We start from the raw sequence: 26,734 nt of genomic DNA on the forward strand, positions 1-26,734 counted from the left end.
TATGAGTAATTTTTTCACCCTTGCATACTAACCTCATCAGGGCTGGAAGCCTGGTAAGTTCGATTTTCATCACTGAAGTCCTGATCCACCTCAGCATATTCTGTTTCTCCAGACACACCAGCCCGGGATTCATATACTGGGGTCACATTGTGGCATAGTGCAATGGCCTTCACTGCTTCATGTATCCGACTGCTGACACTCTTGCGGACTTTGGGTGCAGATGACTGAGGTTTCCTAGATGGTGTTGAACTCGTACTGTTTCCACTGTTCTGAGAGTGCACCTTTAAGACCCAATTAATAGTGAAGCAAAGTTCAATAATGGAAACTAAACATGAATACTAATATATATATATATAAATGCTTGTTCCCTTTAAAGGTTGATAAATGATAAGGATAGTAATTATTAATTTATATAACCTACTGTTAACTTCTTTAATTTGTGATTTATAAGAATCCCTCATTTACTTTTCTGCAGGACTGATACATAACTGCAGGTTCATCACACTGCATTTGTAGTCAGAGATCAGTAACAGAGCCTGCAGTCAATTAAAAAATGTGAAATGAAACCAAGTACACTGTAAAAGGGATGAAGAGGCTGACTGGATTCTGCAGAAAACTCTGCTTCCTCACTTCAGAATTTACGTTTTCAGTGATCTGTATCAACAGTCTTTTTAATGTCTTTCACATTTTATGAATTGTTTTTTAAACAGTATTTAAGCCAGCAACCAATTCAGTGAAATTCAGAAATACCAAACCAAAATTGCAAGGGTGGTATTTTGTTGTAGCTGTTTAGTCTCTTTGTTACCTGTGTACATTCAGAGGTTGGAAACTCCAATGCCATTAAATTGAAAAAAAAAACAAACCCTTTCCTTCTACATCTTCATCTAAATCTCTTTTAAAGATCATCACATTGGTATGGCACAAAAGGAGAAAAGCAAGTATCATTGTTAAGTATAAATGAGTCATTAGAATACAAATATTGCTCATTTATAAACTACAGGATTTCTGCATTATTTGTGAACTAATGCAGTTTGTATGCTTTTGCTGCAGGTTGAAATTTGTTTTTCCCTTACATGAATACAGTAATCTAACAAAATAATAATGCAAAATAGTAGTTTTACACAGATTTGAAGATCACATTACTGTTGCATAACCACTAAAATAGTACTGTATGTTTATAATTACCTGAAATTAAGGTTGGCAGGTTTTGTTTGTTGTTTTTGTTTTGTTTTTTTTTTTTTAAAGCCAGCACATTAAATATATCAGTAGTCTACCAAAGGCCCTTCTGTTATCCAGGGTAACTCAGAAAACCTCTTCAGAAATCACGCTTTTTTCCTCCTGACTGCAATCTGCTGAACCGTGAACATTCTGCCCATCAAATTACAGTGTTGTCTAATAAAGGGTTTAACTTTCTGCTCATCTGGCACTGCTTTTCAGCTACTGCTTTAAACCTCTGCATTTGCATTCTGCTAACGCTGATGCCATTACAGCTGCAAATAAATTAAGCTGATTTACTCCTTCTGAATTATGTTATGTTTATTGATGCTTGTATAATTTAATTTCACACAAATTCCATTAAAGATTATGCCCTCTATCACAAAATGCTTCCAGTGGGGAAATATAATCAGGTTATAATAGATTTCTGTGTTACATTAAGATGACAATAGTCTAGTACGTCCACTGTAATAATAAAACAGAACACAAACAAGGGATAAAATCAATGTCACACAAGAACCACTGCCTAGCTAACTGGCAGCTTCTATTATCATAGATTAAATAAAAACCTCACCATACTTTTTCAGATTGAAACAATTGTTTAATAGTGGCTTGTTTTGTTACCAAGACTCCTTCATTTCTCTGTTGTAAAGCGTTGCTACCAACACACACATAATTAAAGCATTATTTAAACATCAAGAAGCACTATATAGAGCTGAAAACAAAGAAGGAAGTTCCAAGAAAGTTCTCTTCATCACTTACTGTCAGCAAACATAGAACTGGGAAATCTTTTCCCACAATTGGGAAGGGGAAAAAAAAAAAACAAAACAAAAAAACTTTCTTCACATTTCTTACTTGTTTTAAAAATTTCAGTACCAAATATGTTACAGTTACTAAAAGCTTAATTAACCATAGGTATCACTCATTAAATTTTACAGCAAACCAGTAAAAGCTTTAAACTGGCAAGAATTCAGGGGTTCAGGCAACTCTTTTCAGATAGCACATTTAACCACAAAATATGAAACCACCATTAATGAACATGCCTCCTCTTCAAGACTGGTGCTTAGTCATCTAACTCAGACAGGCCTAGGCATGCCAGCTCAAGACTGTCAGTTAATATCATTTATTGCTACAGTTGTTAGTGTGAACACACAAACAACCCATTATAACTGAACTATGTTTGGCTGATTTTTGTCATCATTGTCAGGCAGCATTTACCTTCAGTAACCCATTCTGAACCAAGTTTTGACTGCTGATCTTCAGGTAAAAGAGCTCCATATCTCATTTCCAAGGGATATTATTGAATCTTAGTTAATATTCATGGCTATATATACTAAGAATTCAGCTTGAGTAGATTTATCTAAAGAAAATTAATTCAAGAAGTGGATCTGCTGATCTGTTTAGATGGAAAATAATACAGAAATTGAAGCTGCAGACTAAAAGCTTCTAACATACATTGCTTGTTCACTGCTTTCTCTCCTGCCTCTCTTCCCAAAAGCTACATAATATTAACTGAGTCCAGTGTGGTGCCCAACAGCTACTTTTTAATTTTATTTAAGCAAATGAGAAGGGGGCCATAGTTCAAAACAGAGCATAACAGAAGGTTAAAATCAATTGTTTATCCTACAATCCTTTTACAAGAGAAAATGAGGACACAGACAAGGAGGTCAGTCAACAAACTTAATTGGATCAGGCAGTCATGTTTGTGTACGCAAGTTAGCTACAGGAAAGAACTTTTATATAAAAAAGTTTATTATCATACTGTACACAACATACAGCAATATTAGTGATCATTTGTTTCCTCTTTTCTTTTTTCTTGTTTCAAATAATAGAAATAGAAAATAAAGCAAAAAATTCTTCCCAATTTCAGAGTGGAATGAGGTGCTCAGAAAAGTTTGTGGAAAGCACCCAAACAGTCGACATACATGGGAAATGCAAGTGATGCTTGCAGAATTCCATCTTCCTCCTTTATGCTACGACTGATTCACAGATCGACAGGGAACCACAATCCTCTTGTACAGTTCCCAGATCAAGCACTCATATAGCACAGGAACACTTTGCTCTCCAGCAATATGGAGTTTACCATTCCCCTCCCTTTACCTACAGTTTTATGTATTTCGTAATCATCTTACTTATTAACAAAAAAAAAACCTCAAAACCAAAACAAAACCCAAACAAACCCTCCCCCCCAAAAAACCCCACCACTTTTAAGATATGCCTTTATAAATTTTATTTTGACAACTATTTTATTACCTTTTGGTTAGACAAAATTAATGTGGCTTTTCAATGCCTATTCTTGATGAATATCTTCAAAGATATAATTACTGTTCATCTTGTTCTGGACACTGAGTTGTAATTTGAAGTCTCAGTAACGAATAGCTTACTCTTAGATGATTTGGCAGGATAAAGACTGCACTGCATAGACAGGTTAACAGATTTCTGCTAATGGGTAACAGAAAAGTAAACTCCTTTAAGTGGGCATTACAAGGAAGTTCAGAATCAGGGGAAAACTATGTACAGTCTCACATTTTTCCCTTTCATCCTATCTATCCTACAAATGAAGGAACTTTTATAGCATTTCAAATTCCTAGACATAATCAGTAACAACAATGCTTCAATGATGTTAAAAAAAATAAATCTCAATATTAAAGGTAAATTATTTATGAAATGAGATACCTGTGAATAAGAGTTTATAATATGACTCTGTATTTCATCCATTGTGTCTGTTCCATAGGACACAGTACCTAGGTGCAGGCGCTTAAATATCATCTCATTCTGTGTAAGTGTTCCTGTAATGAAGAAGTAGTACATCACAAAGCAGCAAAAAATACCATGAGAAGGCCACAAAAAAACCCACCCAAATCTTTCTTTTCGAAAGGAGGAATGAATCACGAGTTAGAATCAGTTTAATTAAAGGAATGTTTGTGGAAAATGATCAGGGTTAGTCACACTGGAAGAAATCACTGGTTTCACCCTCAAGCTCATTCTGCCAACACAACTAAATATACAAGTTTCAAAAAAGACAAAAACTTTTCATATGGAAGATAGAAAATGCAGTATCTGGATGGAACCGACTCAAAAGCCAGCGCAAGAGTTTGCACCATGTATTAGAAAATCTAAAAAAAAAACCAAAAGCAAAAAAAAAAACGCACCCCCAAGCAACCAAACAAAACTAACAACCCAAAAAACACCCCCCCCAAAATTCATACACAGATTCTGCACTTTGTGTATGAAGGCAGACATTCTGGCAAATAGGCACAATTAAAGCTGTCTACAGTAAGTCATTAAGAGCTAACATCACTTCCAAATTTAACAGATTTAACCTCCGGAACAAGCCAGAATGAACAAAATCAGTGGTTGCAGAGCTCACTTCACATTTGTAAGAAACTACAGGGTGTCAGTCACAGACTGACATTTTGTGGCCAACTCTGCCAAGTAGTCACATCCTCTGGTTTGAAAAAGCTCTAATTGAAGGCTTCAGACTTCTGTGATGGGCACATCAGGCAAAAAAAGGTCACTACTGCCTAGTTCCTGTGTTCAGTTCACAAAATATTATTCTGAAAATGGCCCTTACTAAAACTTTTTTCTACAGTTACTGTGCTAAAGTGAAATTAATACAGTACAAAGCTATTCTTATATTTAACCACACAGTTTTGCATCATTACAGTACATAAATCTGATGATAAAATAAAAAGTCATAACTTTACCAAAAGTGACATTATTGAAGCTTCCACAATATTTTTAATATGGCAGATATGATAATTATTTATAAACAAAAAATGCAGAATAAAACATTTTATATTAATTTTATTTACCTAGACTATTTTTATATTATGTCTTTGTCCCAGTATGCCAAGATACACAAATAAGCCACAGGACAAGAAAACACTAAAAGCATGACATATGCTATAATTACTATCCGCAAAACTGAACTGTTTGGCCAGTAGCATCCAGTTTATGCATCTAATATGGCTAGAATCACTGATGATCTTCAGAGAGTCAGAAGGGTTGTAAAAGTCTCATGTTTTTCTCACTTAGATGTGAGATGTCTACCACTCCTACTCCCTGGTAATATCTGTACAGTGACACTTCATCTCAACTCTCATATCATCAAACTGCACCATCAGACTGTGTCTTTCTCTATTACCAGCATTAGATGATTGCTCCAAATTCTCTCCCTACCATTAGAAAATGACACTTCCCATTTGCTTTTTCTTATATGTTGAGGATTTTTTCTTTCTCTAGTAATATTTTTTTAATTAAAAAATATTTAAAATAAGGTTAATGTGAAATGCGTAAATTCTCCACAAAATACGCACAACATTACCAAACATCACATACAAATTAAAATAATCCCAAGGCTGGAAAACAGCCAAGGAAGACAAAGTTCCTGATCTCTGGAATTAGCAGGTCATATTTTTTTTGTTTACACCAGGGATAAGAAGATAATTTTGGTTTTATAGTAATCATATAGAACTATGAGAAATTACTTTTTCTGCCTTGAGAAGCTGTGCTTTTATTGAGACCTTTTGTTAATTTTCTTGATTAAATCTTTTACTTTAGTAATAGACTAGAAAAATCCAATCTCCAGTTTGCACATGAGAAACATGAAAGTTTTCACTAACAAACATGAGATATTAAAACCCCATTCCTAAAAAAAAAAAAGCAAACAACAAAAAAAAAACCAAACCAACCCACAAAAAAACCCCAAACCAAAACTAAAACCCAACCACTTTGTTCAGTAATGTTTATTGCAAGAAATTTCAAGTAAATCTGCATCACCTTCTTTACTTTCCAGGCATGCTCATACCTTTTCACTGCCCTTGGGTTTGCCAAGCCTTTGAAGTAAAATACACTCCCTAGGAGCTGTGAAACAAAACGCTACTCAAAACTTGAGACAGCAGGCAACTGTCAAACCTGCTTCCCACTAGTTTTGTAATTGCTGCTTGGGAAAACTCAGCAGAAAACAAAATAAGCCCTAAGATTATTATATGGAAAGATTATTTCTTCTGATACCATTAAATCAGTCCAATTCCAAATCATGCTTGCGGAGGGAAGGGTACATAGGTGGAAAATCTATGTCTGTGTCCCCAGCCTCTCTCAGCAAGCAGAGGAAAAAAGCTTCTGAACAGAAAAGTATGGGGTTTTTTATCTTACAACAATCAGGAGCCGACGAAGGAGGCTTAGGAAAAGTGGGTGAGGAAAAATAACTGTCTTGTAAAGAAATGGAAATAAACATTCCAGCAATCCTGATTCAATACCTGCATCTTGTAACATGACTTATATGAGCCTTTTTGTTGACTACATTAATAAGAAACATCCATGGCATGTGAAAAGAGGCTGCCAACACACTTGTACCTGTTACACAAAACTGTAATACAATAAATAAGATAATAAAAAAAATGATAAGAAAATACCAAAGAAACATTATAAATTGCTCATTCTTCTTAAGACTACTGTAAGGCCTGCAACAATAGTCGCAATAAACTGGATGTGTGATTAGACAAACATGGCTAGCTACATTTATGAAAGTTTTCCCAAAAGTTTCTGCCAAAAATAAAGTAATACACCATTTTTTGGTCATCCACATGAAAGTTAAGTTTCGCCATGTTTACAAATTAAGAATTTACACCTAATTTCTCTTAATGAATGAAACACAAAATGAGACAGAAACACCTCCATATATAAGGTGCCAATCAGTCACATTGTAACTTTAGCAGCAGCTCTGTTTCAAATTTTACTCTTTGTTGGAGACAAATACACCTTGACAAAACAACTTTTACTTTATGTCCCAAAATGCAAGCATGTCAAATATCTAGAAGTAGATTTTGTAATATAGCCCCCTTTGGGAATGAGAAAGAACTCAAAACTGAGCTCTCTAGACTGCTCAAGGTGCTAAGTACTGAAGAACAGTGAAAGAGCTTTCTATTTTTAATAATGCTTTTTCAAGACTTACTTATCAATTACATGCTTTCAGGACATTGCTAATATGAAGAGTTATTAGATAAAAAAGGCTTATTTTAGGAAAGCTTCCAGAAATTATGCTAGTCAATATATGATCTACTACTATCATGCATTATTGAACTTTGCTTAGGAATGCAGGTACTACTCAAGGAAAATAACCTGACAAAAAGTTAGCATACAATTGCTGAAGAAAAACTTAGTATGCTCTTTAAACCAAGAGCCTTTTTTTCCTTCCCTCCCCTCCCCCCCCTACAATTGTATCATTAAACACAGAGTAAAGCAGGCAAAGAGGAAATTAATCTCTAAGGAAAAAGTCCTGAAGGCATCATTCCCTGGGTGGCAACGGATGTGATTCACAACAGAGCAGTAGAGGTTTTATTTTGTTTTTGAGAAGCAGATGCAGATCTTTCTTATCCTATACTACTAGATGGTAATTTGTACCAATACCAACAATCTAAAAAGGCCAAAACAGAAAAGCAAGAAAATATGTACAGCAGCAAAATTAGTAACTTAATGAGAGACTGAGAAGGCAAGTAACTTTTCATAAAATAGGACTACTTTGAGCTATTTGCTTAAACAGACAAAAACTCAGTGTAAATGTGAAAATTTCCATGGAAACTTTAAGGGAGATCTTAATAATTACACTGTTGGCAAAAATCTGGAGATGAAAATCCTTGCTATGAATACGAGTTAAAAATATAACCTGGTATAGGATGTAAAAAGAAAAAACTGATGGTGCGCACACATAGAGAATATGTCTGCTCACTCAGTTGCTCCACTTACAAACAGGCCATAAACATAACCATCACAAAACCTCAAACTAAACAAACCCTACTACAACTCAGTAAGAACTAGGACAAAGATGAAGAGAGCTGATATATGTTTATTCTTTCCTGGGCAGAAGGTAACAGAAGAGGTAACAGTTAACACAGTTATGAATAGTAGTAGCTATTTCCTCTGCACCTTCTGCCTACAATAATGACAGCAATATCTAAGAGTAACATTTATACTCATCGGATACACCACATATTTTCAGTTGAAAGGAGCTTAACAGAAACCACAAAGTAAGAATTAGTTTGACTGATCTACTTTAAGTGCATGTCTTGAAGCTTCCTGTAAGATCTCTCCATCAAATCTTTCCATTGCTAGCATGCTCTGCTCACCCTGCAACCTCAGTGGTACTAAAAATCAGAGAGGCAGAGAAAGTGTAAATGCAATAACATAAATATATATCCATCAAAGTGAAGAGAGAATATGTTATTCCATCACCATTTTTTTTTTAATTTGCTCTCTGTGGTAACTTATATTGAACATATAAAGACTCAATTAAAGCATATCTTAAAAGATTAATTTTCAGAACAATTACTGAAATTCACTATTGCAATAGTAGGCATTAGGCACATTAGGCACACCTAATAAAAAAGCCCATGTACGCCAACCTTTAACACAAGGCTTTCCTAGAAAAATAAAGAATCCCATTGCTCTGTGCATCTGTTCAACTATTAGATCTGTTAAGTATCTCATTTGGTCCAAACACCCGCTAAAATGTTAATTACAGAACTCAAATACAAGTGCATGCATTAGTAAGTAACTATGCTTCGGAAGACTGTATGCATTTGTTTTAGCTGAATACTCTGGTAGCTGTCATGAACAGCAGCAGGTCTGACATCCCGCAACCTAAATAACAAAAATGGGCAAAAAATATTGCCAAATACTATAATTTTTCTTTCATAATTAGAATCTTTTAGTACCGTGGACAGGATGAGATATTATGCTCAGCTGCCCTTGGAAAATGTTGGAAACAGCTCCCCCTTAAAACAGTCCTCCCCGCCGCCATAACGGATGACGCCTTTCTGTCAAACTTATATGTGATTCAAGTCCAAACAACATGGCATTTTGGGTAATGGATGCTATAATTAAAATGTGAGTCCTAAAAAACCTGTTGTTTTAGTGGGTGTTTTTTTAGTAATGGCTTTGTTCTACATGAAGATAAAAACTCCTTAACAAAGGAATTAATGTATTGCTTTAATAGGCTGCACCCTGAGTTCAGTTTTAAAATTTATGAGTTCTCTGCAGCATTGTTCTTTAAACAATGGCATTGTCAAATGCAACCAGTGAGAAGATTAAAGTTCTCCCAGCAGATTAAGTACAAATTATCTGTCCTCCTGTTTCAGCATCATTTGTTCATTTATCACATAACGTCTAGTATTTCTGGTCAGTGTCAATATGCTCTGCATCCTTGCAGTTAACAGATGTCTTCTCTTGTCGAATGAATTACTTTATGTTTCACGCACTGGTGGCCGCAGATGTGTCACTATAGCAACATCATTAATTTCAGATCTTACCGGAAACATGCACTCCAATCAAACCTAATTATACCACATTGCTTTCTTGTCCCACAATAAGGAAACTATAATGCAATTATTGGGATACTTCATTTTCTATTATACTGTGGCAAATGAGAGAGCCACTGTGATGGACGCTTCTTGTCAAAAAGCTTATTGATGAAGCACAAACCCAATTTACAATCATACAAAGGACTACCTTGCAATTATGTTAGTAATGCAATGCTCCTTAGACTCAACAACTAATTCTCAATCATTTCCAGTGAAGCTTGGACCACAATGTAAGATTTTTGCAGACAGTTCTCTGGATTCCCTTTAATTTTCAATATTGAGGAAAATTTCATCTGCTTAAATTTAACTAGACCAGCCTTCTAGTCCTGCTTTTTAATGGCACCCAGTTGGGCTGATCACTATGAAACTGGCCCTCTTCTTTCCCCTCTGAGTGCAAACCCTTAAGTGGGGAGAACAGAATCAACTGGTTTATGTGACGATGAATTGAAAATTCAAGTGAAAAAGTACTGAAGGAACCATGGATTAACTGTACAGATTTTGTTCATCACCTAAGAGTGATTTGTGATAAAATGTAGAATGAGACAAATGTATTCAGGAGAGAAAACTGTAAGCAGCTACTGATAATACTTGGGTAAAAAGTACATTGGGTACACATTTGTTCAAAATTAAACACAGTTTAAAATTTGCAGGTCATTTAAGACTAATACAATTGAACAGTGTTTCCCATCACGATCTGAAGAAAAGTGTGTTCTGCAAAGCCATGGTCAGTGTTCTGGAGCTGGTGACATCTGCTGGACTCCAGGCTTATTTTCACTTAAATCAGCTTTCAGCTAACACTTGGATAAAAGTATATCGGGCGAGACTGCCGACTGTTAGTTAATCCAAGACATTTTGGAACTATTGCCCTAGAATACTCCTTTTATTTTCATTTTTACATCATTAACTTACAGATTCAGACTTTCCTGCAGAACTCAGCAGACTTCAGTGCTCTGAAAAGCCTTTGAGGCTGAATACTAGCAATCACCCAAACTATACATAAACACATTTTCTGATAAAAGCCTTTTAACATATGTCTATTTAGTCCCTTTTAAGTATGCACTCTGAAAGGCCAGAATACAAGTGTTTCTTCTTAAAATTAAACAGAACTACTGTGATTGCAAGTGGCATGATGTGGGTTGAAAAACAAACAAACGAAAACAATGATTAGAAGCAAAAAAGGGTTTCTCTATGTATATGCAAGTCAATAAAATGCATCCTTTCAAAGCTTTATAGATGTAGCACAGTATTTTTTTCTTTGAAAATCCAGTATCACTAAATTCTGTGTTGACAAAAAATACATTTCTTAAGGAGAAAAACTTTGATTTTAATTATTGTTGTACTAGGTTAAGTGTATTGGTTGCCTTTCCAGAAGTAGAATTGCAGCGGCTTTTTTTCTTCTTTTTCAAACTATTTCTCAAACAGGGTGGTAGATACATACAGCTTGAGGAAAAGAAGATAGTACAGTAATCCTTGTGCCTCCAAATATAAGCTGGCCATCAGAGTGAGAATGTAACTCTTGTATTGTGGAGTTCAGTGAATGAATTCTGTTAGCATTTTATTTAGCAAGTCTCAAAATTTTCAGTGCAGTCTGTTAAGCAGAATACTGCAATACTCAAGCCACTTTTCCAGTTTTGTATGGTCACCAGATTCTCTTTCATAAAGGTTTAAGAAGAATCTATTGGTTTTCCTTACAAAGTAGTGCTCTGGGTGAATGAACTCTACTGCATTGTTTTGAAAATTCATTATTTTTGAACATGCTTCTCCTCTTCCAAACATATGCTGTAAATTACATATTTCAAGCTTCCAATGCGGCAGCATTCTTAAAGTTACATAAAGTATCATGATGAAGGGTGCAATTAAAATCAGTAAGCAGCTTCAAACAGCATACAAATCATTAGCTAACTGAAATAAAACTTGTTAAAAGAAGAATTCTTCACTTGCTTTGAAGAACTACCACACTATAATTAGCAATACACTTTTCTACATCCTAAGAAAGGTTGCAGTTGTCTATTATCTTTGACAAAATAGAACATATTCAGAAGTGAACAGGGTAAAATATGTAGCAAGAGAAAAAAAAAAGTGTGTTCTGCAAATGTGGCAATATATTATATTTACATTTTATTTCAAAATATGCAATAATGAAAGTGTTCACCATGGGAGAGAATGTCAAAGTATTTCAAGCAAAAAGAAATGTAAACTGTGTATTAAGCTTCCTGAGCAGTGTAAGAGAGGCTAACCTCCCCACCAAAAACCACTTTCTCACCATTTTGAACTATATTTTACTTAAAAACACTAAAAAAGTTCTTCAGTTATTTGAAAAACAACTTTCTCAGTTCAAATGTTCAGCTTCTTTAAAAAAAGTATGTCTACCAGAACTGATCTATTCAATCTCAGAAAGAACTAATAAAGGAGAAGAAATACTGTATTTTCTGCAGCATTTGTTATTTATTATTTTTTCCAAAATAAACTTTAAGATTCCTTAAATACATCTAGAACTAAGAGCATGGTAAGACTCCAACAAGCTTCAGCTATAATGGCAGACAGCAGCATAGTGCAAGCTCTTCTTCACACACTTACCTTCCGATCCTGGTATTGGTTGGGTTTTCCAGTATAACAGTCACGTATAGTAAACAGGTTAGTTATGAAGATGAAATCATACAGCAGCTCTAGAACTGGTCTTTGTAACATAAGGAATAACTAACTTCATGGGGATAACAGATACAATTTTGAAGGCTGCTCTTATAATTTGTTTTGGAAATTATTTGCTCTCTTGAAGGCCATTCTTAACTGTTACTTTCATACAATATTGAGGTAGAAATGAAGCACAGAATAAAATAACATCCTGAGTGTTAATCTAGAGTCTTTTCAGAGTAAGAGATATGGTTTTTTATTAATGCTATCCAGTGTCCTGTTACTGTAACAGGAGTGTTTCCACCAGAATAAATCAGATTATTACCAAATACTGACTTTCACATGTGAGTACTTGCCTACCCAAGCCTATTGATAATGGTATAAACTCCTCAAGCACACGCTTAAAATTTTACTGAAAAATAAAAATCAGTAGTCTAAATCTACCCTTACATTAACATACTCAAATACAGAATAAAGTTTAGAAATTTTATAAAAGTCATCATATTTCAGAATGGTAACCTGATATACCTGTTTTATCCGTTAGTAAATAAACTAATCGTCCCAACTCTTCTGGTATGGTGCTAGTTCGAACAACTGTTCCAGGAATATTGTCATCTTTCATAATCATCCACCCATAGGCTGCTTTACCCATGTCCAAGTTCACACGTAAACTGCAAAGAAAATTTATACCATAATCAGTGTGAGTATCAGGCAAAGTGAAATTATAATTATAAAAAAAAAAAATAACTAGAAGCTCTTTTTAGGATACCTGAAAAAAAAATAAATCTTAAAACTATATGCAACAAAAATTTTGGAACAATCCTTTTGTTATGTGTTTGAAGGTACTTATCATATTAGGAAGTCAGTCTCCAGCCAAGATTTTCAGAACTACTGCAATACAACCAAATGCAGTAACATGCCTTCTGCATGAGAGATTACAACACTTTGTGGAGATTCTTGACATAATTACTACACTTATGAGAGCATTAGATACACTTTATTGACAAGACTAGATTGCTGTTCAAGTCACTCCTTTTATTTGTTAAAAAAATCACAGGTGTTGGGGTTTTTTTTTATTATGTTAGAGTACAAATGTATTCTTCAAGTTACAGCTTTTTAAAAATTACTTTTTCTTTAGGGAAGTACAACTACATTTGTCAACTTCTCTTTCACATAACAACCAATAAACATTGGTGCTGTCCTTCCCAAAGTGCAGTTACAGAGGCCCTCAGGTGCAAAGGGAACAGTTGCCCAAGCAGCGAAATGGAGGCTCATGATAGCGTGTGGGCTGGAGTTCCTACTGTCAGAAAAAATAAGGAGCCTTCGGGTAGCTCTATACTAGAAATTGTGATTTTCAGCAAGTCTTATTTATAAGACTTATTTACTAAGACTATTATACATAAAGGTGCAAAATCAAAAGTATTTTGACTTCACTCGGTGTCTGCATATTTATTTCCATGTATATGTCATACAAGAATTAACTGCCCTTGCACCTTGTATCCCTATGTTATAATAAAAAAGTTTTTGCTCATACTGGTCAGAGATAACTTTGATCACATTGTTCTTCCCCAAAATTAAATTCTTCAACTCAAAACCCTACGTCACCTTGTTCTAAAACTTGAAAATGCTACTTTCCTTTAGCTATTTCTGCTACCATATCAGAGGAACTAAGTAATAAGCACATGTTTATTTCCCTTGACTCTGCTCTGATAGAAACACTGAAAAAACAACTAGGATAGTGGCTACATGAACTATTTGCAGCTATTTGCCAAACGCACAGGACTGAGAGCCCCATATTTACTACCAGGTTTACAGTAGCATAACTCTTAAAACTGTTCAAAGGTGTCTATCAAGGTCAAAACACTGCTAATGCACTTCAGACCTTTTTAACAGTCCTGAAGTGGTGCTTTACAGCCTAAACAAAACAGCAGCCACAAACGGTTTTCACCTGTCCTCTTGCAGCCACAGGGCCAGACTGACAACAAATAACCTGAGGTAACAGTGGATGAAGCAGTGAGTCATAAACTGCAATATCCCATAGATGCACTTAACTGGAATTCTAAGAACATCTGAACTTTCAGCACACACTTAAAAAAATCAGTTTATTCCACACTCTCCCCTGAATTTGCACAGAAGATGACAGCACATGCTGCAGCACAGAAAGAAACAAGCCTTTTTGATACAAGATTCTTGAGCAGTCCAGATGATATTTCATTCTTTAACTAGCTCTCATTTTCTCATTAAAACTGTCATCATCAGGAAACTATCCTTCTACCTGGTGATACGTACCGATTAGTTCTGCAATATCACACCTAACTTCAGCTGTCTTCGGACATGCAAATATATATATATATAAAACCACATTAGGGCAGACAGCAGAAGGAGGACTCTACCAGATTCTTTTTATTGAAAATACTACAGTATTAACAAGGAGAAAAATACTGGAAGTGACTTGCCTCGCACTGGTTAACTGCAGTTTTACACTCTCACTCAATCCAGGACCAGTGCTGAGCAACCAGTATTTATATTATGTATGTCTGTTAAATTGCAGAGTTGGAGAGACTAGAAGAACCAATATAATAACCTCACACTGAGATATGTATTAGTCAACAGAAGGAACAGTAAATGATTTACTCCTCTTAGGGATTAAAACTTGCTTTTTAGCTAGTCAAGTACAAAGGATGCTGTCTAGCTCAAGAAGAGAAACATAAGCACACTTTATTTAAGAACAGCTAGACATATGCTCTAGACAGAGGTAGAGTAAGTGAAGAAGGAAAGTCGCCCATCACCCCACTTCAAAGAGGCATTTGGGCTGTATTTTTTTTTCTGCCTGGCTACGGAGACAGGAATTCTATGATGAAAGTTCTATTTAAGAGCTGCCATCTCAGGTACAGGAGCCTCTCTACAAAGAGAGAAATCCATGTGGCCGCTCTACCAATAGAGACTATACAAAGTCATCCAGATATGAATAACTGTACTTCAGTAAGGTTAAATGAAAAAAAAAAAATTCCTCTCAAAGCTGAAGTACATGTCTTCACTTCCATCTTTTATAAGCATGCGTATTATCTGGTTTCAATGATCTAAACACTCTCCATATTCATTTAATTATAATCTCACCTAAATACAGTTTACAGGTAAGACAGCTTCTGTTGCTGAGCAGTAAGGACAAATTTGTATTCTAAAGCATGAAGACATTATAGGAACTACCCTAGCTTTTCAGTATGCACTTTTAAGTGGAAGAGGCTACCACCTTTATGCAGAGGACCTAATAGGAAGCTGGCACCACTGGGCTCTAGAGAAATAACATCTCCCCATGACCAGAACGTTCCAAGAAAGGTTTCTGGCACACAGAGATACCAGGTGCATGCTTGAATTGTTAATATGACTAAAGAAATAAACAGAAATGAAATAAAAAATGAGGTCTACAGATCCATTATCAGTATTAATTCTGAAGTTTGTGCACTGTATCCTGCTCTGACGTCCTCCACTTGGTGCTTGTTGCCTTCAAGGAAATTTTTGCATTTGAAGTCATTGTAGCACATGACGGAAACTGCTTTAACACTAAAAATGATGCAGGCCCATTTGCTTTCAAATCTGGCCAACAGAGCTTCACAGGAATGGATAGAAATACTTGACTGAAAAGTCCAAGAATTCTTATACAATAAACCAAGGAGATACTGTGCTTATTTTCAGTGCCTGACAATATTAGCTATCATTTCTCATAAGCCCTTTGTGGACTTCAAGAAACCTCACTATGCAACCAAAAACCATTTTAAATTTACCAGTTTTTAAATCCTTCTCAATTTCATTCAATTTAAGACTCCCATGCTCATCAGTAATCAATGAAAATGCGCAGAACTGCATCATATGTAGCATTAGCATATTGTTGCATCAGTAACTGATTTTTTACCAAATCAGTTAACAGCAGTCTTCAGACACAGTCTGTTAATAATGGTATTTGAAGGCTGTTGCAGAGAACAGGCATATTTAATGAACATCATAATGAAAAGTTTCTTGTCTCTCAACCTCAGCACTAGTTCCAGAGGAGACAAACCTTAGGCAACTGTTATCCTACTTGGGCATTTATTCCACTAAGAACCAGGGTGGATTTTCTCTGCAATTTAGCTTTGGGGTAAAAAAAAAAAATAAAAAAAAATCGATTACACATTTCAGAATCCACACTACTTTTTACTACAAGAACAGATATTTTTGCTTTTATTGCCTCAAAGCCGCTGGTAGTGTTTAGGTTAAAGAATTAGTATTTACAGGACTTCTAAACTTATTTTCTCCCTAACAGCAATTGGGTCTCCATGTAAAGATTTCTGATTTTTAGCCAAAATGGACAAAGTTGCCAATAACCAAAGGCCTTCACGGAGAAAGTCTGACACATACATTTCGAAACTCCAGAAACACTCTGCCTTTCATGACTCAGTGAAAAGCAATCAAGACCTAATGAAGTTAGCATAGATGATTCTGTGAACAAAGTGATACTATACCAAATAAAATTCAAGTATGAATTTGAATCAAAATAGTATGAGTTTTATTTGAACATCCTAAGCCGTTCTATATATAAGCAGAAAGTCTGTAGCAAAACAAATGCCCTGCCAAAACCTCAAATACAGTATGAGTATCCATAGAGGTATCCAACTTTCAAAATAAATGAAGTAATTGAGATATAGTCTTTATATTTTCAGGACTTCTTTCTGAGTGAAATAGTGAAGATATCTGGGTCACGTTAGTACCCAAAACGGTATTCAATCCCCTATGGTTATGCTCCTAACCTTCCTATATCTCTGCCTGCTTGAAACAGCCATAAACTACACATTAGACACTTTACACATTAACTAGAAAACACTATTAAACAGTTTTAAAATTATTGGCCAAGAAACAATCAAAAAGCTTTATATAATATTTTTCAGCCTCTATATAGGTTTCATTATGTTTCATGGTATGGTATAGAAGCATGATGCACATTTGTAAGGACTGCTTAACTACTTTGAGCAGCTTTTTAGCTCCTCTGCATTGAAAGACTTGCATCATATATCTAATATATATTCTACCTGTGTATGTGAGACTACATGTACTGATGCTGTATATGTAACACATCCATATGTTACACAAATTAGAGCTCCAACACAGCACAAACTATGATACGATTTAAAGCAGCATAGCTGCTTGCTGCTGTAAGACACTACAATCCCGCACAGGTGCAAGTTCCCTGGATCCTGGGAATACATACAAATTCCAATTTCTATAATCCCAGATTTGATTGGATATTAATGCATTTCAGATACAAGACTTTTTTGCAGTGTTTTCTTCACTGCCCACTGAAAAAAGATTGACATAACTTGAAGCATTTTTCTTAAATGCTCCTCTTAAAAACCCAGAAAAAAGCCAGGAGCCAGGTAATGCCTCAAAACTTAAACTAAAGTGCAAGACAGTTCCTTCCAGATGTTTGGGACAGCTTATTTTGGCAGAATGGCTCAGTACCTAAGAGCCAACTAGAATACCAAGGAATTCAGAGAAGGGGCAAGCATAATCCTAGGGAGACTGATATAGTTTTGGACAGTCTGTCAAGGACTCGCTTTCAATCCTCCTTTCCCAATCAATTTTAAGAAATGCAAACAGATTAACTCTGTAGGAAGGCAGACTGCCTACGGAGGCTCCCTGGGCCATGCTTCCTCCATAGGGGAAAACCAAACGTCAGTTACAGAATATAATTTTTAAGGGCCAAACATTTCTGGTAATGTGGGCCTGTTCAAAACATTTTATGCATAATGGTTCTAACTTCAGACAGTGAAGCAACATTGATTGAGAGGAGTATTTAGGATGCAGCTGAATCACACTGAACAAGCTGCTCGCCACAGCAAAAATGTTCCTCTTCCTATTAATTATAGGAGATACTGTACAGAAATCAGTTAAACTCTGCTAACAGTTTGTTACCTCCTCCCAATGATCTTCACCAAATGTGCCTGGGCATGGAAAATTATTTTCATTGCACACCTGGAATTTCCTTTGCCCTTCAAACCAAAAGCCAAACACAACTGCAAAACGCCTTCATGTTCAGAAACTTCCTGAAATCTCTAGAACTCTCAATCATCACATTTCATGTGTGCACGAGTTCAGATATTCTTTGCCTATACCAGTCAATCCTATGAATTGGATTCTCCCATATTCATTTCCTTTAACAGTAAAAAGTTCATTATTTCTCCAATATAGCTATATTAAAAATCATGAGAAGACACAACATTTGGTGCTTCAGTGTCATTAGCCTCATCATTTTTGTCTCCAAGAGTTCACACCCTAAATACAGCCTAAAGAAAAAGTAATTTCCATGCTTAACATCCAGAAAAAAAGAAGAGAAGTGTAGTTATATTTGAACAACTCTGGCATGACTGGAGTTGTTCATTTTGCTGACAGTGTGGGAAGCAACCCTGTATACAAATGAGCAGAATTGACAAAAAGGTGGTATAGAAACAGATAAACCTTTAGAGAGAAAAGCATTCTCTCACAGATTCCTATCTGATCTTCATGGAGTAACTACATAGTCCGTCTCAGAACTAAGCCAACCACATCCTCTGATATTTTTGCTTTGAAATTTAAAAGCAATTGAAAAATGGGATTAGATGTATCCTAGAAATTATTTTTGGAAAAGAACTATTCTCCAAGTCCACTAAAGAACTTTTAATTTGAAAACAAGCTAATAAACCAACATGTTTCTCAGTGGTATATGCTGAACTTACAAAACACAGTCAAATTTACTTACACCACCTATATGCTCTTAATTCTCTTGCATCCAGTAACAAAGATATTATGACGGCTAACAGACAGATTTAAGTTTTGGCTTGAACTCTTTGTTATGGCAGAACAGTGACCAATAAGTAATCTTTTACATGCTTAGTTCATTTTTTCCCTTCCCCTACATGTCTTTGATGATTATGTGCATCTTTCATCAATATGCAGACTTGACTATAACTTGAATTTAGCATTTTTGCCTCTTCACGTGGGTAAGTTGCTTAATACTCAGTAACTGTGTGTGTATGGGGGGAACGATGATATGACCTAAACAGCAACATCACACAAGCAGTAAGAGAGTTATGACATTGACTGTTTAGAAAGATATCACAAACTTGAAACACAAATGTGTAAATAAAAAACAAGAGCCAGGTAAAGGAAGTGGAAACTGTTCTAAAGTGACCAGTTTCTACAATAAGACCTGTACACTTTCCAGCATATTTGCTGGAGCCCTTTCCCTCAACTACCAGAGAAAGTTGCTCTTGCTACACAAAAGCAGCATAAAAAACCTTTAGGTTCTAAACCTTAAGACAGATACTTCCTGAGTACCATACTGGTCAAATATGACAAGACACAGTTTCCTTCACGCAGACATGTACTTAAATAAATGTGTCCACAGTAGCACAAAGTCATGTAAGAAGATTAGAATTCATAATTAAATCCTTTTTTTTTTTTTCTTCTTTCCCTTATACTACATGGATTTCAGTATTGTGTGCAAACCTGAGGGGATAGATCTTCAACCTACTGACAGTTTAGTTGCTGCTAACTCTGTGGCGAGCCACTGTTCTTAGTGAATGACTTATCTCAAACTGAAGAGTTCCAGAGAGCATCTAAAATTAACTATCACTTTAAATACAGAGTATTTTAACAGGAGAGGATATTTCCATTTTGCGTAGGCAATACCTATTCAACGAAAAAAAATCATTTTAGGGTCAGTGTTCTCACTTCTGTGTCTACAGAAGACTTGATTACAGACAGGGATATTATTTCCTGTTCCAGTTTATATGCAATTTGAATATACAGTACTCATGCTTAATGAATTAATTAATTCAGGGCAAGTCTCTACTTGGTTACACATCTTAAAAGTCCTCTCACTGTAAAAGTGCACTTACATTATTCAGTCATTCCATTTAAATTAATCATTGTTGTAGTAAAAAGTCTGTATTTTAACCAGAGAAATGGAACATTTTCAGTATTTAAGGCATTAAAAATAAAATTCAAAAATATCGAAGAGTTCATTCAAATACATGTTTCCTAAATCCATGTTCTCAAATATACCAAGATTGTATCCTTATTAATACATTTATGTCAGTAAAGGATTAGATATCCTGATTACTCCAGCAAGATGAACATTATACAAAAAAAAAAATACAACAGTATTGTTTTCTGTACAGTGATCCTTTAAGAATCAGCAGATTTGTTGGCACCTTCTCTTTCAGCTTCCTGATAAGATCAATTTCCTTTGCAATGAGAAGCAAGTATAAATTTCAAGAAAGCCACATTCAGTGAAATTAGACATCTGTGTTCTTCTTTCATTCTTATACATACCTGATTGGGATGATATAGGAAAACAGCAGGAGGAACCGGAAAAGGTTGCGATACCATGGGCCTACAAATCCTTGTAAGGTTACCATAACAACTGATAGTGCAACTAAAGCCAAAAACAGGGCTTTGGTCAGTTGATTCAACTCCAAATCCAGCAGGCCAACCTAGAGTAAGAAGTACAAATCAAGTTATTAGTCATGAGTTTTTCTTAAACTGACACCTCTGCAGGGCAAACAATTAGCTATTATTGGCTTTGTTATTCCTACCTATTAAAAATCCATGTACTTGTAGCAAGTAACTGCATTTTGATAACTGAATTGATTATTGTTCCTATGCTTGCATGGAATAGATGTTTCCCAGTTATAGGACAGTAACAATTTCCAGAACCACTGTGGACTGTCCCAGACAGGCTTTCTGAATGCCTCTACATCCAACACATATCTCCTTCATCCCCTAATCCAGGATAGTAACACCAGAGGGCAAGAAGAAAAGACAGAGTTAAAAATAAGCAGGAACAACCTTCTGCCACGCATGCAGCAAAAATACTGGCACTGTATATTATATCTCTAGAGTAGCTACTGCTTATTTACTGCTAGAAGATCAAAAACCTGTTAGATTCAAGAATCAATGGACAAATGCAGCAGAGCTACCTTCTCATTCATGTAACTTGCCCTATTCTCCAATACCAGCCTGTGAAACTGAACTTATTTCATAGAAATAATTTATAATTGCACGAAACTTTCAGTTATTCCATATAATAGTAAACAATGATAATCAAGTGGAATGTCCATTTTCAAAACAAGAGTAAAAACGGCTTCAACTTTTCACAAGCAAAAAGGTATTTGATTTAGAAATATTTTAGTAAAAACATTAAGAGAGGCTATCTTTCATCCACTGTTTCTCATGAAAAAATATTTTTTAAGCTATGTAACTAAGACTCTCACCATTTCAATAATGTATGCTCTAAGCTAAGTATTTATACTCCACTTTTTGGGATGCTCTTGTAGTCAGTAATGTATGTGGGAAAATTATGTGAGGGTTTCCTAGACCCGATCACAGATGCCCCTTTTATCTCCAAGTCTTGTCAGAAAGACCAGTAAAACATAACACTTCCTTAGATAACAAACAGTCTGTAGAAGAACCACTTTAAATATAGTTCTTAAAAATTCCAGCAATCTTGCTTATACATGGGCTGTCCCTTCCCTAGAGAACCAGGCAGCTGAAGACCACAGCGGCTGATTTATCAGCTGCATTTAAAAAGCAGCACAACGAGGACAAATATCTTGCAATTTCCGCTGCTTCAACTACTACATAGTTTATGCTTGAATTATTGAGAAAAATAGGTTTTTGGATTAAAATGAAGAAAAATGAAGCCAGGGAAGTAGAGCATGTTTCAAAGCCCAGATCTTTTTGCTTTGACAAAGGCAGCCTAAGTTTCAGGCCTCGCTGAGGATCAGATGAAGTCATTATTCATTCAGTCAGGGAAAAAAGACTCAATTACCTCAACCTAAAGATGCTATCAATGAATGCAAAGTGCATATTTTACTCTATTCATCCAAATCCCATTAAAAAGTGAAAGGAATGATTTAATCTGGCCTTCTAGAGTTGGTCTTTTTTTGTAATAAAATAAAGAATCACTGTCTTGCAATATGCATAACCACTACCTCACACTTTTTTTCCCTGCATCATGGTAGTGAAAGCCTATCTCTCCCCTCTGCTCCTTCTTTGGTGTCCCCCCCTGCCGTAAAAAGTCCCACCCCAGAACAGAAATGAATAAAGAGCTTCTTTGGAAAGAATGCAACTTTTTGGACAGAAACATTAAATTTAGTCCACTGCACACTGATACGTAGCTAATTCAAAGCATTAATACCTTTCTAATTGATGAAGACAGATGTGAATTTAAGTTTGGAATCCAACAAAAATGTGTTTAGAGTTACATTAAGAGAATAAAGGAAGCTGATGATGAAAAATTTTCACACAATAAATCTCTTGTTCAAGAACAATTGATTTGTTACTAATAACGCCATCCTTTTTAATGTAGGTCATATTATTAGTCAGTCAATTTTAATATTTTCATTTATTATGGCAAGTGAAGGCAACTGCAAAATCTTAAGGCACACAAAGAAAGTTTAACAGAAATGCATTCTGAATTTCTCAAAAATTAGTTACTATAATGTACTGAAATATACCTAGTTTAATTCTGTACCTTTCCACTCAAACAACTTCTGCACTCCAACTAATGAAACACTGCTGAATTCTCCACATACATTTAATGTAGAAATTCACTAACATTCTCTAAAATTTATCTGAACACTGAAAAAGCGGGTAACATTAATTACATTGATTTTATCAAGACATTTGTAAAATATACCATCTTAAGAAAGTGACTTCTTTCCTTTTGAAAATAATCATAACCAGAAAAATTATGACAATATAAGAAATAGATGAATTAACAAATGGAGTAATTTTCCACTTTTACTGTTATTTCTAATATTAGAAAAGCAAATTTTCTTCTACTTGTCATAATATTTGTTCTATTTGAAACAACTGTGTTAACAAAATTAAACACACCACTGGAAATTTGAATCTCCAAGGGCAAATTTGTTCATATGTCTAAGACAACCACAATAGTTTTGCAAAGGGGCTGCTCTATGATAATGAACACAATAATTGCCTGTGTAATCTAAAATGCTACTAATGGCAACAACCGCAAAACCATTTAGCTCCTCTTTAATTTATGCAGGAAGTTTTAAATAGCTAATGGTTCTCAATAAAATAATATACCATCAGTTGTCTACTTGCACCAAAAAATCTGCAGGTTTTTAAAATACATTATTTTGAATGAGGGAATGATTAAAGGTCTAAACTTCACATTTCGGACCATAAGGTATAAATCATTATCTCATAAAAAAATCTTGATTGAATTAGCAGAAGTTGAAAGCAACAAAAAAACCCCTTTCTGACTACTGAATTAGAAAAAGAACAGCAATATTGTTATTGCTGCCCTATATGCTTAACTTCTGGGAAAGGTAATCCTTTGAAGCTATTATAGTAGCAATAGAACAATTCTTCAACCATAATAAAAAGTGTATTGCTTGGAAAATATGGAAAAAAAACCCACTAGAATACTGAAATGCAAAATTTGATAATTCAACATTACACAACAGTAGTTTTCTCAAAATAGTCTAATGCAGCCATTTTTTTTAATTCAATTACAGTTTAAAGTGCATTAGAAATAATTGCTCCCATATAGACTTTTTCAAGCATCCTACTTTAATAGTGTTCAAGTATTAAGGCACTATCTTAGGAGAGACTTCCCCCTGCAACCAGATTCTTCTGCAAAGGTAATTATATTTCAGTAATCACTTGGGTTCTGCACTGACAAACACCATACTGGCTACAATGAAATTTCAGGGTATGTGTGATTGCGATAGACTTTGACTTTAATTTGCACCATACGCAAAATTTTTCTTCCCTATTCTAAATACATGCTTTGAACTTTATTAAACCTTGAATACTAGCCAATTGTTCACATTTTCATTAATTCTAGTCTAAATTTAGATGTAACAGCTATGGAAAAAGTAAGGTAAGTATTTAAAATTACTAAAATACAAGTAATTTATCTTCTTTTTTTGGGCTGAGAAAAACATGCTTTGCCTAAAAAGATGATTCATGGCATTTCATCATTTATTAAAAAATAAATGTTATACAAATTACTATATACAGTTAGCTGCATATATCAGAACCCCTATGGCTTTCTCCAATAATCTGTTAAACCTTTCCCATAGTCCCTGGGAATATTAATCCCTGTTTAAAGACTCAGTAGACACATCCATATCCATTTACCTTAATATTTGACACTAAAAACATGTACAGCAACTTTGGAATCTGTAAATGTTTTTTCTTGTTAAGTTTCCTAATTCTAAGGTTATTTTTATGATTCAAATTCTTGCATGCTCAGCAATCCAGATAACCACAGATAATTATGAATCAAAACAAGCAAAGCACCTGAATTCAAGTTTAGGAAGCATGCTTTCTTAATTCACTGTACTCAATTAATGGTTTGACCAATATGTTTCTCTAAAAGCCTGTCTTAATTAGCACAAAACTCACCAAATCTTTCATATTGTATGTTACACTTTTAATCAATATCTTACTCATTCTTTTAAGCAGTAGATTCAAAAGTAGGAAAAGCGAATAAAACACTGAAAGATACAAAGTAACCATTTAGTGAAAAAAAATCACCTATTCCTGCTTTTTCTCAGATCACTTGTTTAGCTGCAAGAACAACGTCAAATCTTGAAAACATTTTCTGAAGCACTAAAAACATATTACAAGATTTATTAATTTTAGAATTAAAGCAATAATAGTGGTGGTGTGGGGGGGCATTCTACCTGACTTAAATAAGACCCAAGAAGACCTTGATTAAACTGAAATATTTGTCATTATGTTAATATTGCAGGTCTATGGAGTTGAATTGCATCTATTCTACACTGATTCCAAGGAACACTTTTAGATATTTAGCATTAATTGTATCCCCAAGGAAACAAATTGCTATTACTTATCTGTATCTTTAGAAACAAACAGTCCGTATCCAACAGGCATTTAAAATAGCAGAAATATTTTAAAACTGAAGAAGAAATACATGGTTATCATCCAAAAGAAGACGAGGAAGCTGCAAGCAGATAATGCAGGGGTTTTTTAATGTTTTGATGGATATTCAAAAACAGAGCTTTAAGTGCTTTTAAAAGCATAATAAGTTTATTACATTTTGAAGTTACTTTTCTGACTTGTCTGTTTTTACATTAACAAGCTATTCATAATTGCATAATATGTTCGTCTGAAATAAACTAATCACCTTAGGAACAAAACTACCTTTTCTGTAGCTAGTAATACCTGTAATGCTAAAAGAAAACAAAGATAAAGAGATAGAGATTTGTATGTCTGCCTTTTTTACTTGTCCATTTCATACTGCTGCCTTTTACAGACTCATCCTCATCTGAGTTTGGATACGAAATGTGAAACTTGAAACTCCTCTCCAGGTTTTCAGAGGTGCTTAGCCCTCTCTAGTTCAGTTTACAGTAAAAACTCGAAGCGAGCTATACCCACAACTGTACTTAAACAGTGGACTCAGTTGCTTGAAGTAAGGCACTCATTTTGACAAATGCTGGCCACAGACATCATATCCTTCTTATGCGTGTCTTTTTCAATTGTGTCCTGATTTATCCTAACACCAATGATTTAATCTATTGGTAATAAAACATTATGTTTCAAAAGATTAAAATCAGAGAAACTGAAGGTGAACCATTCTTAGTATCGAGTTGACAATAAATCTGATTTTCATTAACAGTTTTGAAGTTTGTTCAACTATCCAAATGTCTCCAAATAGACTTCATTCTGATTTCTTTTCTTAAAATCAGTCTTCAAATACAACAATGGAGCCAAGTCATTGATATCTGCCTCTACATTTTTTCAGTATTTTGCTCTAATTTGACTAAAGGCTAAAAACAGAGACTTAGATGCAGTTTAACAAATGCCATGTACAGTTTGGTCAGCAGAGGGTGCTCACGATTGGTGTTAGCTGCTGTTTTCAAAAGCTCTCTCTTGGTAATTCAGAAGCAAGCTCTGCACTGTACCTGTATAGGGGGACCTGTATTTCTGTATGATCTTCCTTGGCCGACAGCTTTTACCCCGTTTAGTTTGAAAAGTTAATTTAAATTATTCGAAGGAATTTAATAATTCATATTTTGTACTGAAATACTGCATTTCCTTCTTAGCAAAAAGCTACACTGCGTATACCTTTATACAGTCATAGACTTGTACCTTAAGGTGCCAGCAGTGAGATGCTGTGAGGCCGTATGTTCTCTGACTTCACTCTCTATTTGTCATGCACAGGAATTATAAAAACGTGTACAGAGCATATTAAGAAAACTGAAAAGGTTAATGGCTTCTTAAACTCTGGCATCCATGACAGAGATTGTGCTGTATTAGTAACATACCCCTCCTCCTATTAGAAGCTATCAGTGGAGACCACCCATCAATTTAGAATAATTACTTCAATAATCTGAGCCAACTAATCATACTGGAGACTTCAACAACCAAAAGCATTCATACAGCGAAAGTCTTCAGACATTTTTTTTTTTCCATTTAAAACAATCTAGGTACACAAAATTTTACATAGAAGGCAT

At 34.9% G+C, this 26,734-nt stretch overlaps 1 protein-coding gene across 5 annotated transcripts in view; it reads right to left on the minus strand.

Annotated features, from left to right (window-relative positions):
• Positions 1-26,734, minus strand: part of ATP9B (ATPase phospholipid transporting 9B (putative)) — a 165,419-nt gene that overhangs the window by 28,392 nt on the left and 110,293 nt on the right. For all 5 annotated transcript variants that reach the window (XM_080610367.1, XM_080610365.1, XM_080610364.1 and 2 more), the window contains exons 12-15: positions 20,550-20,710; positions 12,735-12,877; positions 3,892-4,004; positions 33-281 (exon numbers count right to left, since the gene is read on the minus strand). In XM_080610367.1, the coding sequence (XP_080466493.1) occupies positions 33-281; positions 3,892-4,004; positions 12,735-12,877; positions 20,550-20,710 (666 nt within the window). The remainder of the gene's footprint in view (positions 1-32; positions 282-3,891; positions 4,005-12,734; positions 12,878-20,549; positions 20,711-26,734) is intronic.

The sequence above is a fragment of the Psittacula echo genome (genome assembly GCF_963264785.1).
Source record: "Psittacula echo genome assembly, chromosome: 2".
Lineage (NCBI taxonomy): Eukaryota > Metazoa > Chordata > Aves > Psittaciformes > Psittacidae > Psittacula > Psittacula echo.